This window comes from Colletotrichum fructicola, assembly GCF_000319635.2.
Source record: "Colletotrichum fructicola Nara gc5 chromosome Unknown KSG_Nara_v1_contig11, whole genome shotgun sequence".
Classification (NCBI taxonomy): Eukaryota; Fungi; Ascomycota; class Sordariomycetes; order Glomerellales; family Glomerellaceae; genus Colletotrichum; species Colletotrichum fructicola.
Window position 1 is genome coordinate 2,617,963 of NW_027094061.1, and position 12,243 is coordinate 2,630,205.

Consider the following 12,243-nt stretch of genomic DNA (forward strand, 5'->3'; position numbering starts at 1 on the left):
TAGCCGCCGAGATGCCAGGCGGGGCTGTTCCAACGTGTCATGCCTGTCGGGTCGTAACAATCAACTCGTCAGGCTACAGCGTTCCGCCGTACATCATCGTTGCAGGCCAATATCACCTCTCCACGTGGTATACAGAAACCAGTCTCCCACGCGACTGGGTCATCGCAACGTCTGAAAACGGATGGACAACAAACGAAAGAGGCCTAGACTGGCCTACAGCACTTTAAGCGGCATACAAAACCGCGTGCAAGTAGTAGTTATCGCCTCCTCATTGTCGATGGGCATGAAAGTCACCACGCCGCCGACTTTGAGATATATTTTTGTTGTTGTTGTTGTTGTTATATTTAACGCCGTGGCGGCAAGGGCGCAGCCGCCCTTGCGGCCGACTTCCCGAGGGGTATATGGCGTGGAGGGTCGCCGGCTCAAGCTATACACTCTACAGTACACGCCTCTTCCTAACGTCCTCCAAATCTTGCCCGTGGGCTACTATGTGTTCTATTCGTCCCTAGTTCCCGCTGGTTCCCTAGTTCCGTTGTGGTCTTCCGATCCTCTACGAGGAGGGGGTTGTTACTAAGGTCTAGGTCAAGACCTAGTCCCTAGTACCGCGGGCAGATCTTCTGGAAGAAGTCTGTCACGGAGAGAAAGGCCTGGAAGCCTTCATGATCAGTAATTAGCCCCTTATAGTACTGCTCAAGAGATCCTATAGGCCCTATAGGCTCCTGTGAACTAGAAGGGTGGAGGGTGGGCCACTGAAGCCGCCTCACTAAGGTCTTTCGGCAGTAGACTAGGTGGTCTACTGCCTTTGCCTCCCCGCAGGAGCAGGTAAGTAGTGCTTCTGTATGGTTGAAGCGTTGGTGATATTGCTCGAAGTCTCCATGCCCTGAACGGGCTGCCAGGAGATGGTGAAGGATCGCCCGTGGCAGGGTCAGTTCAGGAGGGCAGGCGAGGGAAGCCTTAAGCCCTAGTTGGGTGTGGCAGGACGTTGCCTCTTGCTTCCACCATCTTCTATGCTGGCGGTATATACGCTCTCTAGCAAGCCGTTTGATCCCTGATAGGGTAGCTAGTTGGCCCCTAGGGGCTGGCAGGGTTGTGCCCTCCTTAGCTAGGATGTCTGCTTCCTCGTTTCCTTTGATGCCCTGGTGCCCTGGGGACCAGTGGGTTTGTATGTTGTATATCCTAACTGCCTCTTGGATCTCAAGGAAGACAGCTTGTGAGGAGTCTGGGGCCATGCCTCGGATCCCCTGGATAACGCTGGTATTGTCGATACAGATATGCATAGGCTGGCCCTGGGAGGTAAGGAGGGCCCGTCGGAGCCCTGCCCTCGCCCCTTCGGCCTCGCCACCAAATGCTTCTGCTATGCCGAGGCGTCCGCAGCCCTGGGCTTTGCGTTTATTCTTACGGTAGATGACAAAGCCAAATCCTGTAGCGCCATCAGGGGCTTTAGAGCCATCTGAGTAGATGATAGTATGCTCTTTTGGCACCGTCTTGAGCCAGGCCTGGAAGATCCTGGCTGCTACTTCCTTCGTCTGTGTGACTATAGGGTGGTGAGACCCGGGGGGGTATTGCGGCTGTAGGAGTGCTGGCCTTGGGCACTTAGGTAAGAGGCCAGCTGTTCTTTGGAGCCTGGTCTGCTGCCGCCCTGGCTGTAGAAGCCTTGGGACCAAGGGATGTTGTTGGTCAACCTTCTGTAGGCGTGTAGCGAAGCGTAGTCGCGCTGCCGCAAGGGCCACCTCTGCTGTTGGTAGGCCAGCATCTCGGATGAGGGCACTGGTTGGTGTGGTCCTCCAGACAGGTAGGATAGCCCTTGCTGCTGCTGTAATAACTCTTCCGACTCTACAGGCTAAACCCTTCTGCCCTGTGCCAACTGTAGCTATCTGTGAAGCAGTACTGCTACTAGTACTGTTGTTGCTGCTTAGAGCTGGCTTAGTCAGGCCTGCATACCAGGTTTCCGCTCCACATAAGGCTATCGGGAGGGCGCAAGCAATAGCTGCTTTTCGGACTGCAGCTGCTGGGAGCCCCCCTTTTGTGTTTGTAAGGTGCTGTAGGAAATAGGCTACCTTCTTTGCTGCTGCTACCTTTATTCCTACATGGTGTTGGAAGGTGAGTCTCTTGTCAAACCAGACCCCTAACCATCTTACAGGCTTTGTTGAGGCTTTAATAGTCAGGCCTCTCGCTTGGACATCGGGTAGGTTTGTTGTCTGTTTATGTTTTCTGCTGAAGTGGATTGCCTCACACTTAGCCGGGTCAAAGGCGACCTTATTTTCTGTTCCCCAGCTGAGGATACTGGTGATCTCCTGGCCTAGGGCTGTAGCGTTCTCTTCTAGCGAGGGGCTAGTAGCTACTAAGCCTATATCATCTGCATAGCCAAACCGTAGCTTCTGATCATCAGCTAGGATATCAGCTATATAGAGCAGGAAGAGGATAGGTGACAGCGGAGAGCCTTGTGGTAGTCCACAGGATAGAGGGAAGTCCTCTGTAGTAGTATCCTCTAGCCTGACCCGGGCTGTTCGGCTAGAGGTGAAGGTGTAGATCAGCTTGATCAGGCTGCTTGGCCAGCCCTGCTGCCGTAGCCTGATAATAAGTCGGTTTCGTAGGACGGAATCAAACGCCCCCTTGACGTCCATTGTTGCTAGCGTCGCAGTAAGCCCTGTATCTAGAGCCCTCTCGATCTCATGGGTTAGACAGGTTGTCAGGTCGACTGCAGCCCTCCCTGGTAAGGCTCCAACCTGCTGTGGGCTGGCGACCCCTTCTAGGATGGTAAGGTAGGCCATCCTTTTTGCTATCAACCGTTCTAAGCCTTTGCCTAAGCAGGATAATAGAGATATCGGGCGCCAGGACCCAGTCTTAGAGAAGTCTGTTTTCCCCGGTTTCTGGATCATAACAACCTCCGCTTTGCGGAAGGGTCTAGGGAAGTAGCCTACCTGTACGCAGGCCTGGAAGAGCTGCTGTATAGGCCTAGCTACTAAACCCCAGGTGCATTGTAGTAACTTTGTAGTAATCCTATCAGTCCCAGGGGTTGTAGTCTCTGTTAGAGTAGCCTGGCGTACTTCCTCTATACTAACTGTATCCTGCCAGGGTATAAGACGCCTTGTGACCACTGGGATAGCAAAAGGGTTCCCAGGTAGGTCATCTCTAGCGCTAAACCGTTCGAGTAAGGCCTTTCGTAAGGCTTCGGCTTTGTCGTAGGTGTTGCTGATCGTCTCTCCTTCTACTATTAGAGGCGGAGCTTTAACTGCTAGGCTTGACTTCCGCCAGCCTATGATCTTATATAGATCTTGGTCTGTCTTAGCCTCTTCAACCTTAGTAGTCCAGTAGGCGCGTTTTGCCCTTCTAACGGTTGTTAAGAAGACCTTTTGTTCCTCTAGGATAGGGGGAGGTATGACCAGCCCAGGTTCTTGGGCCTGTTGGCGCCTAGCCTTAATAGCAGCTTGGTGGGCTACTGAGCATTCTTCTGTCCACCAGGGGGCTCCCCTACCCTGATTAGTCCGTCTCTTGCCTACAGCTTGAATAGCTGTATAGAAGAGGCTGACCAGTTGGGCAGCTAGGGTGTCTAGCTCTGCTGGGCTGGGCAGTTCCCCTAGAGTAGGTAAGGCTGTAGCCCCAGCCTTTACTAGGTCGATCAGCCGTGGTAGGGCTGACTCTGGTACTGAGAGCTGGTTAGCCTGGCGTCCCTGTTCCTGGGCCCTACTCATAGGAATAATTGTTGTGATGGCTTCGTGGTCAGCCCCTGGGTGTAGGTGTGGGCTGATATAAGCCTCAGTAAAGGGGATATTTGAGAGGGTTAGGTCGAGGGTATGCCCGTGGGTATGGGTAGGGGCCCCAACCTCCCCAATAAACAGAAGATCGTAGCCTTCCGCCCATTCTGCAATATCGTCTCCTCGATTTCGGCTAGGGGACCCAGGTTCCCATGAGGGGTGGTGGGCGTTAAGGTCCCCAGCAATAAGGGCTCTCTCTGGCGGTTGGTAATCTAGAAGGAGGCTGGTTGCTTGGTTTATAGGCTCATCTGGCGGCCTATATATATTCATAATAGTGAGGTCGCCAACTTTCACCCACAAGATATCTCTTGATTGGGTAGGCCTTTGTTCTGTATTTGCAGCCTTAGACCTTTGCGTGTGTAGGTCATAACCCTAGGCCTTGTGTCTCTGCTGTTCCAGAAGTCAACTGGTACGTAGGAGTTAAAGCCTGGGTGTGTGTTAATCTGCATCTTATCTCTATAGCCTATCCAGGGTTCCTGGATCAGGACTATATCGATCTGATCTGCCCAGCAGAGCTCTAGAAGAGCTGTATGAGCTGGGCTTCTCTTCCCCACGTTACACTGGGCGACCCGTAATACCCGTGGGGTAGCCATTCTGAGCCTACTGCTCTGAGTCGAGGTCGAGGTGTGTGTAGGCATTAGTCACGTTATAATCAGGCTTCTGAGCTACCCTCTGGGCCCTGCTGCTTAGCCTAGGAGGGGTATGCTGGGTAGGTAGTGGTGGTAGGTCAGGGTTGTTGTTGATATAGACGTCTGCCTCAGCCTCATTCTCGTCCTCATCCATACTACTAGAGCTTGCCGTATCGCTAGCGTCTGCTACGGTAATTGAATCCTGGGCAGGGGTAGGGGCGCGTGGTCGCTTTGAGCCGGGCTGGTGGCGTGTTGGGTCTCCGCTGGACCGCTGGTGGTTGTCAGTAGCTTGAGTGCTAGCCTGGCTGTTCTGATAGAGGGCCTCATAAGCCTTCTGCCCAGCCTTACGAATCCGAGAGAGTTCCTTCCGACCTGGGAGGGTAGGGGAGCCGTTAACCACTAGGGGCCTTGCCGGGCAGCCCTTGTGGTTGGCTTGGAAGGGGCCGGCGCAGTTTGCGCACTTCGGTCTGGCTATGCAGGGCCAAGTCTCGTGGGAGCCTGAGGGTCTGCTGCAGTTGCCACAAAGTGGCTGCCGGTTACAATATCGGTTCGAGTGATATCCCTGGCAACCAGGGTCATGTCGGGCGATAGTCTTTTTCTTCTGGATAAGCTGAGACCTGCTGCTTTGGTTGAAGAGTCTGAAGGGTAATACTTCTGCAGAGAAGGAGATGATCCAAGAGACTTCGTTTGTGATAGGATTCACGCCAAGTTGGGATTGGCGGGCCCGGATAGGCTTGCATCCTGTCTGTGCAAAGACCTCCTCTTCAACTAGAGTAGCTGGGTCGAGGGTATCCCCATCGATAGTCCATAGCTTAGCAGGGCAGCGTGGGACAACATAGGTGAACCACTTAGTAGGGGTCTCAACCTTATAGGCTCCAAGACTGTCTGCTAGTTTCTGTTTGTCCGTAAGGAGGGCTTGCTGAACCTGCTTATTCAGGGGTCTCAGTGAGTAGCCAGTTGCGATGTGGTAGATATGTGGGATATCTGCTAGCTGCAGGCCAAGGGCCTGGCAGACCTTCCGGCGGAGGGCAAAAGGGGCATGCTTCCTAGCAGCCGTTAGGCCCTCCTCGGGGATGCGGGCAAAGACCCGGAGGTCCTCCTTTGGCTGGGCTAGAGTCTGAGTCTGAGCCTGGGGATGGATTGGGTTTTGGGTGCGGACCGGGGCCGGGGCCGGGGCTTGGGCTGGGGCTGCAGCTGCAGATTCAGCCGAAGCTACCACCTTAGCCCAATTCCGGCTCGGGGTCGGGGCCGCCGTTCCGTTCCCCATGATCCTCTTCAAGGCTTGAACTACGTAGGTTGTAGCCTCCTTCGCGATCTGCTTCCTAGGCCCCTCAAAGCAAGAGACCACGTTGTCTACAGACTGGGCGATAGCCATAAAGACATCCTTTCGGGCTTCGTAGAGCTTGGCCTCTTCACTAAGGGCTGTAAGGACAGCTCCAGCAGCTGTCCCATTCACAGTTGAGGGTCCCTTAGCCGTTAAGGGGGTTGTCGTAGAGGCGTCGGGCTGGCTTCCCACGAGGCTGGGCCGGGCTGGCTGGGCCTCGGTATCGCGGCGGCGTTTAGCCCTTGAGGTTGGGGACGGCTCCGGAGGGGCTCCAGAGCCTCGATCAGGGCCGGCCGAGGAGGCCGGCATCGGTCCAGAGCCCGCCGGAGGCTGCGAGGCCATCGCGGGAGGGCGCTGGAGGCGAGAATTGAAGGGTTTTCCGCTGTTAAGAATTTTGGTGGTATCCCACGTATTACACTAACAGTGGATGGCAAGAAAAATTAGGCGAGAGGGAAGTCCCTTTGAGATATATTGCAAGGAAAACAACATCATCACACTCTGTATGCCGGCCCATTCGTCTCATCTGCTTCAGCCCTTAGATGTTGGGTGTTTTGGGCCGCTAAAGAAGGCTTATGGTCGACAAATTGAGGATAAGATGCGCCGGGGTAATACGCACATTACAAAGGAAGACTTCTTCCCTGCGTTTCGCGAGGCATTTACACAAGCCCTCACAGTTAAAAACATCCAGGAAGGTTTCAGAGGGGCTGGGCTTGTCCCTCTAAGTGCCGAAAGTGTGCTTTCAAAGCTCGATATCAAGTTACACACTCCAACGCCTCCAGGGTCCCTTCCAACAACACCCCCCGCGTGGACTTCTCAGACGCCAAACAACCCAACTGAGGCGTCTTCTCAGTCTGAACTCATCAAAAGGAGGATCTCTCGCCATCAGAATAGCTCCCCAACTTCAATTATTGAAGCTGTAGAGCATCTATCAAAGGGAGCGCGGGGATTTATGCACCAGATTGCCTTACTAAGGTCTGAGGTCCAGATCCTTCGGGAAGAGAATAACCTACTTAGCCGACGCAGAAGGGCTAAGAAAACACGTCTCAGACAAGGAGGAAGTCTTACTGTAGCTGAGGCTGAGGACCTTCAGTCGCAGAGAGAGGCGACAGCTCAGATCGAGGAGGAAACGCGCCGGAGTAGTGGCCGTCGGCCGAGGACGGAAACAGGTCAACGGCGATGTGGTGTCTGTGGGAACACTGGTCATAATGCGCGAACATGTCAGTTTATTGAAGAAACATCTAATGAAGAGGTTTCTGAGTAGTTTGAACTCAATTGATTCTGTGGGTGTTGTGTACGAGTTAGAAATGTGCTGTGGTTGCGGTTGGGTGATCGCTTCGCTTGTCTGATCGCTTCGCTTATCAACCACGTTATGTGTCTATGCTGTCTGAGCATTAATTAGCGGGGGTTCTAGCGAAGAAAGCCGCCGATTGTAGGCTTGTAGCCCCCTGTCTCGTTGTCTTAGTAACCTAGCAGGGCCCTCTAAGTTAAGTTGCTAGCTAGTGTCACGGTCTATGGACCGGTGTTCGGCCTTCGGCAAGACCCTCAGCCACGACTCATTGGACCCACCAAATCCAATGGCGCATTTGCTAGAAGGTTCCAGGAATATCGACAAGGTCAATGGCAAGGTTATAAGAATGCCCAGGAAATAGGGAGGATACGGTTCTGTTTCCTGTTCTTCAAGAAGATTTATTGTACTCGTAGTAGTAGGCTAGACCAATGGCATCGACCTTGTCCTAGACCCTTACAGCGACAGGCGGGCCATGAGATTAGCATTGGCGTGACTTGTAACCATGCCGAAAATACCAAATTCCAATCAGGATCGGTAGAAATGACAGCTGTCAAATTGGCCATGATAACCTTGAGGTGTCAGTCACTATGAAAGGTGTCCGCCACTATGCGACCTTGAGAGGAGCTGAGAAGAGTTTTCTATGGTTATGCCAAACTCTATGGATAAGGGTAAAAGCCCTCACTCTGGACATAAATAGTAGAAGATCTTTTATTATTGAACACACACAAGAACAAGACAACACCTCACTATTCTTTTACTACCTCTAATCTGACAACAGCGTACACAACGCACCTTCCCAGATGAGGGCCCAGACTTATACCGTCTAGCCCTGTAGGTTATAGTGACGTAATAAGGTAACAGTCTTGTTAAACAGCTGACTTCTCTTTTGAAACTGCTACCACGTCACGTCTAAGCGTTCATTAACAGGTACGATACATCTACAGTTGATACTGTCATTTGAAGTCCGTGCCTCCCTGACGAGTACGAATGAGAACCCTTTGTTTTTGTTTTTTTTTTCTTAAAAAAAAAAAAAAAAAAAAAAAAAAAAGCTGTGACCAATCACATATCCCCCGGGACACTGGTGATGGATTCCATTGCCGTCCCGGCTAGGACCCTTGGTTACGCTCGGACGCCTGTCTGAATGGTTCGGACGTCGCCGGTGCTGAGGGCCTGAACCTTGAGGCCTAAACCTTGAGGCCGCACGGTATGGGACGATTCCTGTTCCCCCGGCTAGTGGATCGCCTGACTCATTGAAGCATGTAACAGGCCATTATTAAAGCGCCCTTCACAGCTTTCCAGCTCTCAAGCTCGGCCATACCTAGGCCGGCCTGCTTGCGCGTGACGAGGCCAGTTTCTGACGCAGCAGCAACGTGAGAGGATTCCATGATCGGCAATCGCATATCTTGTTTTCGACCTGCCTCCTGCCGCACTACGGGTCCCCCCGCTGCAGCACACTCTATCAATCCCCGGGCGCGTACATGTATGCATCCGTATGGTTGTCGTGTATTATACAGGACTGACCGTGAAAGCAATCAGGACACGTGTCGTTCTATCGACGATAGCAGATCGGCGGTAGTTGTACACACCCAGCCGCGGCCTATTGTGGAAGACCAGCGTGGATCAGGACTTTTTTTCTTCCTAAGACCCTCAGGCATCAGACGACTTTCACCTCTCTTCGAAATGGTCGACGATTTGCCAACGCTCCCAGGTTCTGTCGTATGGGACAGAGGCCGATCGGAGGTGCGCCTAGCTAGCTCGCCATTATCATCATCACCACCCTTCGCGATCATCAGGGACATCCGCCGGTTGCTCAGTAGCCCGACCCATCTGAACGCGGTCCGTCATGCTGCCGTGTGCTGTGCGCGAGCGTCAGAGCGCTTGGGGCCGGGGACGGCGATACAACGCTCGGCATCGGGGCAGGCGGCCGAGCCCGTGCCGCACGCTACAGGGGCGATGCTACCACTACACGTGGACGCCGTTGCTCCTGGGCATGAAGAGGCGGGCGACCCACCGCCGGCAGGAGCCGTCACTGCTTTAGCCGTCTTGTTATCGCGGCTGCCTGCTCTAGAGACGCTCGAGATCCGGACCTTTGACCGGGTCGAAGATGAAGAGGACGACGAGCAAACCTCATCTCTAGAACTGGGAGACCCCGTTATCTCCCTTCTCTGCCAGCAGATGCTTTCGGCCGGCACCGAGGCCTTCGCACACGTCAGGACGGCCAGGGTCGTTGTACCATATCCGGACGAAGACCCCGCTGCAGAGTTCGGCTTTTACGTCAGCGCAGACACTGTGCTGCCCCTGTTCTACCTTCCGCAAGTCCGCACCCTCGAGCTGCACCGCGTGGAGGACGGTGGACGGCCGGTATCGTGGCCCGCCGGGGGACGGCCCGTCTCCGCGACGCAGCTTAAAGAATTGGTCATGAGCAAGGCCCAGCTGAGCGAAGCAAGTGTGGACAGACTTGTGCGAGCATGCCCGAACCTGGAGGTCCTCCGCTGGGAGCATGTCATCGATGCCGAATACGCCCGATCGTGGCTTGACTTGGACACGCTGCGCACATCGCTTGAGACCCTGAAGCACTCGCTGGAAGAGCTCTCCTTCAGCGTGATTCTCTGGACATCCACGGCCATCGACTGTGGCGAGCCAGGGCCGTGGGGTATTCGGGGCAGGCTGGCGTCACTCAGGGGGTTCGTACGGCTGAAGCGCGTCACTGTCTCACTTCCTGTGCTACTTGGGTGGAGAACGAATAATTCGGCGAGGCTCGCCGACGTGCTCCCCGCCAGCATTGAGTGTGTCACAGTCACTAACGAAATGTTCTTCTGGTGGCACTCCCAATGGGACGACACCAAGTGGGAGGCGGACGACTTAAGCATCCCAAGATGGCACACACTCGAGGCCAAAATCACGGAGTACCTGGAGGCCAGGCCGTTGAGCTTGAGGCAGCTAAAGGTCGAGGTTTGGACAGCTGGTGAGACTTCACGGGCCGGAGAGTTAAGGGACAGGCTGGTGTCAGTTGGGGATACTACCGGTGTTCGCGTCACCGTCGAGCTGAGGTCATAGTTACAGAGGTTAAGGACGGCGAAAGGATAGAGGACTGCAAATATGTTAGGCGAGTTGATAATCGTTTACTTATAGTAAGGAGATAAGTGCCTCAGGTGGAATATCTCGTTGATAGCAGCTCAGCTGCGACCGAGATCACTACGCAGTCCCAAGAAGCATCGAAAAGCTAATAGGGGCCCAAGGACCTGAACGTATATGTAGCAGTCACCTACTGGCCTCCGCTGTGTATGTCTAACATCAGCTAGAGCCCCCCCATCTCACTGGTGATCGATCCCATGATGTTACGAGCGGGTCAGGGCAACCAACTGTGGCACAAAGCAAAAGCTTCGATAATGACAAATCCGTTGTCATTGTCCCCTGTTCTGCACTATATAGTTACGAGCCTACAGTGACCAACTGTAGCGGTCGTAACACATGACCAAAAACGTCCCATGATACACAAGGGCCTGTAACTTCCAAGTGTCGATAATGGTCTGCTTCTATAATAGAGGGAGAAGTGCATTATAAGCTAACCCCAACCTATTTTGTTCTTTGGTCCCTTTCCTTTGTCTTTTCCCTTTTCCTTTGTCTTTTCCCTTTTTCCTTTTCTTTTTCTTTTTTTCAAACTTTTTTCAAACTTTTTTTATATGACTCCATAGCCATAATGAACTATCTTACCTATGCGGATAGGCGAAGCTCCTCTAGAACTAGATAAGTTCGTTCCCGGAATAGTAGCTACATAAAGATGGGAAAAGGGGAAGGGTGCTCAAAGGTTGGGGTTCTGGTGAGGCTCGGGCCAGCTTGAGGATGCGTTGAGCGCAGGTGGGTCGGTGGGTCCTAGTCGATCCGGACATCCCGCGAGGCGGACGGTCTAACGGAATGATGAAGGGACCTATCTAATAACCTAAATCAGGAGAATGAAATTATAACGAGGAAAGCAAACTAGCATCGCTATTTTTATTAGCGAGGTAATGGCTAGTTAAACCTAGGATGAGTCCAGACTCATATAGCCTGTCCCTTTACTTTTATCAAGGTGCTTACGACAATAGATTCTCACCATGAAACCCACGCACTTTCTTTGTATCCCACTGGTCACTCGGTTGTCGCGGCCTGGGCTATCCGCTGAATTGAGCGCTTTCAAGTCATACATAACTAGTGCGGACAATCTCAGCATCCCCTCATCCGCAGTACGTCCTCTCAGCACAATCCACCTCACTTTAGGAGTCATGAGCCTTCCAAAGCCCAAAGACGTCGAAGAGGCAACCCAGGTTCTTCAGAGCATCACTCCTCTGCTTCCCCCAAAGCCCATCAAAATCTCGCTCCTTGGCCTAGGAACCTTTCCTGGTATAGATCCAGGACGTGCCGAAATCCTCTTTGCGCACCCCACGTGCCTCGACTACGACTTTGACGCGCTATGCCAAAAAATCCGCCATGTTTTCGAGGATGCCGGAATCTTCAAAACGAGAGGCTTCAGCTTGTACCTTCACGCCACCATCTTGAACGCTAGGAAGACTGCCGACGGGGGGCTCATTGACGCGACGGAGATCCTGAAGAACTACCGGGGGCACGTATGGATGGAAAACGTTCCCCTCGAGGAAATCGGAATATGCCGGATGGGTGCCAAGAAGAAGGGGGTTGACGATGAGGAATATCTGCTAGCAGCTTCCACTCCACTCACGACTTTGGCTGATAGATGAAATGTGAGACAGAATTCAAATGTAGAGTAGCCACTTGCCTGCTTTTACCCTACCATTCTAGATACCTAGGCCCGTTCGCCAAGAGACCCATCCAGGATCGGGGACAGTACCACTGCTAGTACAGTGACTGCCTCTCAGGGCTTAGGGCTGGTTCAATCTATGCCTAGGTAACCAATAGTCGGACCCTCTATAGGTCTCCAGCAACCAACTTCGTGAGCATCCTCGGACCCTCTCAGCTTACCTTCCTCTGCGGAATACTCGCTGAGTTGAAGACTTAATCACCTTAGCCTCAAACTGCTCGATCTACCACAGCCTACGGCGTCAATGAAGCCTGCGTTATTTGCGTCCTACCACATACTAAATAGACATAGTCTCCCCGGCGAACGCAGGCGGCGTACCCGAGAACGCGAAAATGCCTCTTAAACATCGTGATAATGCTGCTATCGTACTTGCCAGCCTAGCCTTTCTTAATCTGAATGGGTGCTTCCTCGTGAACTGGAACGGTCCTCGGCTA

The 12,243-nt window shown here is 53.2% G+C and overlaps 3 protein-coding genes across 3 annotated transcripts; 2 read left to right on the forward strand and 1 right to left on the reverse strand.

Moving 5' to 3' along the window:
• Nucleotides 1–4,355: 4,355 nt before the first annotated feature.
• Nucleotides 4,356–6,050, reverse strand: CGGC5_v017240 (uncharacterized protein; the record flags this gene model as incomplete). Its single annotated transcript, XM_066153853.1, has 1 exon — nucleotides 4,356–6,050. One exon carries the CDS (start codon nucleotides 6,048–6,050, stop codon nucleotides 4,356–4,358), a length of 1,695 nt encoding a protein of 564 aa, XP_066006830.1.
• A 2,626-nt stretch (nucleotides 6,051–8,676) lies between these two features.
• CGGC5_v017241 (uncharacterized protein) lies at nucleotides 8,677–10,053 on the forward strand (the record flags this gene model as incomplete). The annotated part of the gene is made up of 1 exon (XM_032034019.2): nucleotides 8,677–10,053. The coding sequence occupies one exon, from the start codon at nucleotides 8,677–8,679 to the stop codon at nucleotides 10,051–10,053; it is 1,377 nt and encodes a 458-aa protein (XP_031886784.2).
• Nucleotides 10,054–11,258: 1,205 nt separating this feature from the next.
• Nucleotides 11,259–11,729, forward strand: CGGC5_v017242 (uncharacterized protein; the record flags this gene model as incomplete). The annotated part of the gene is made up of 1 exon (XM_032034018.1): nucleotides 11,259–11,729. The coding sequence occupies one exon, from the start codon at nucleotides 11,259–11,261 to the stop codon at nucleotides 11,727–11,729; it is 471 nt and encodes a 156-aa protein (XP_031886785.1).
• Between the last annotated feature and the right edge of the window lie 514 nt (nucleotides 11,730–12,243).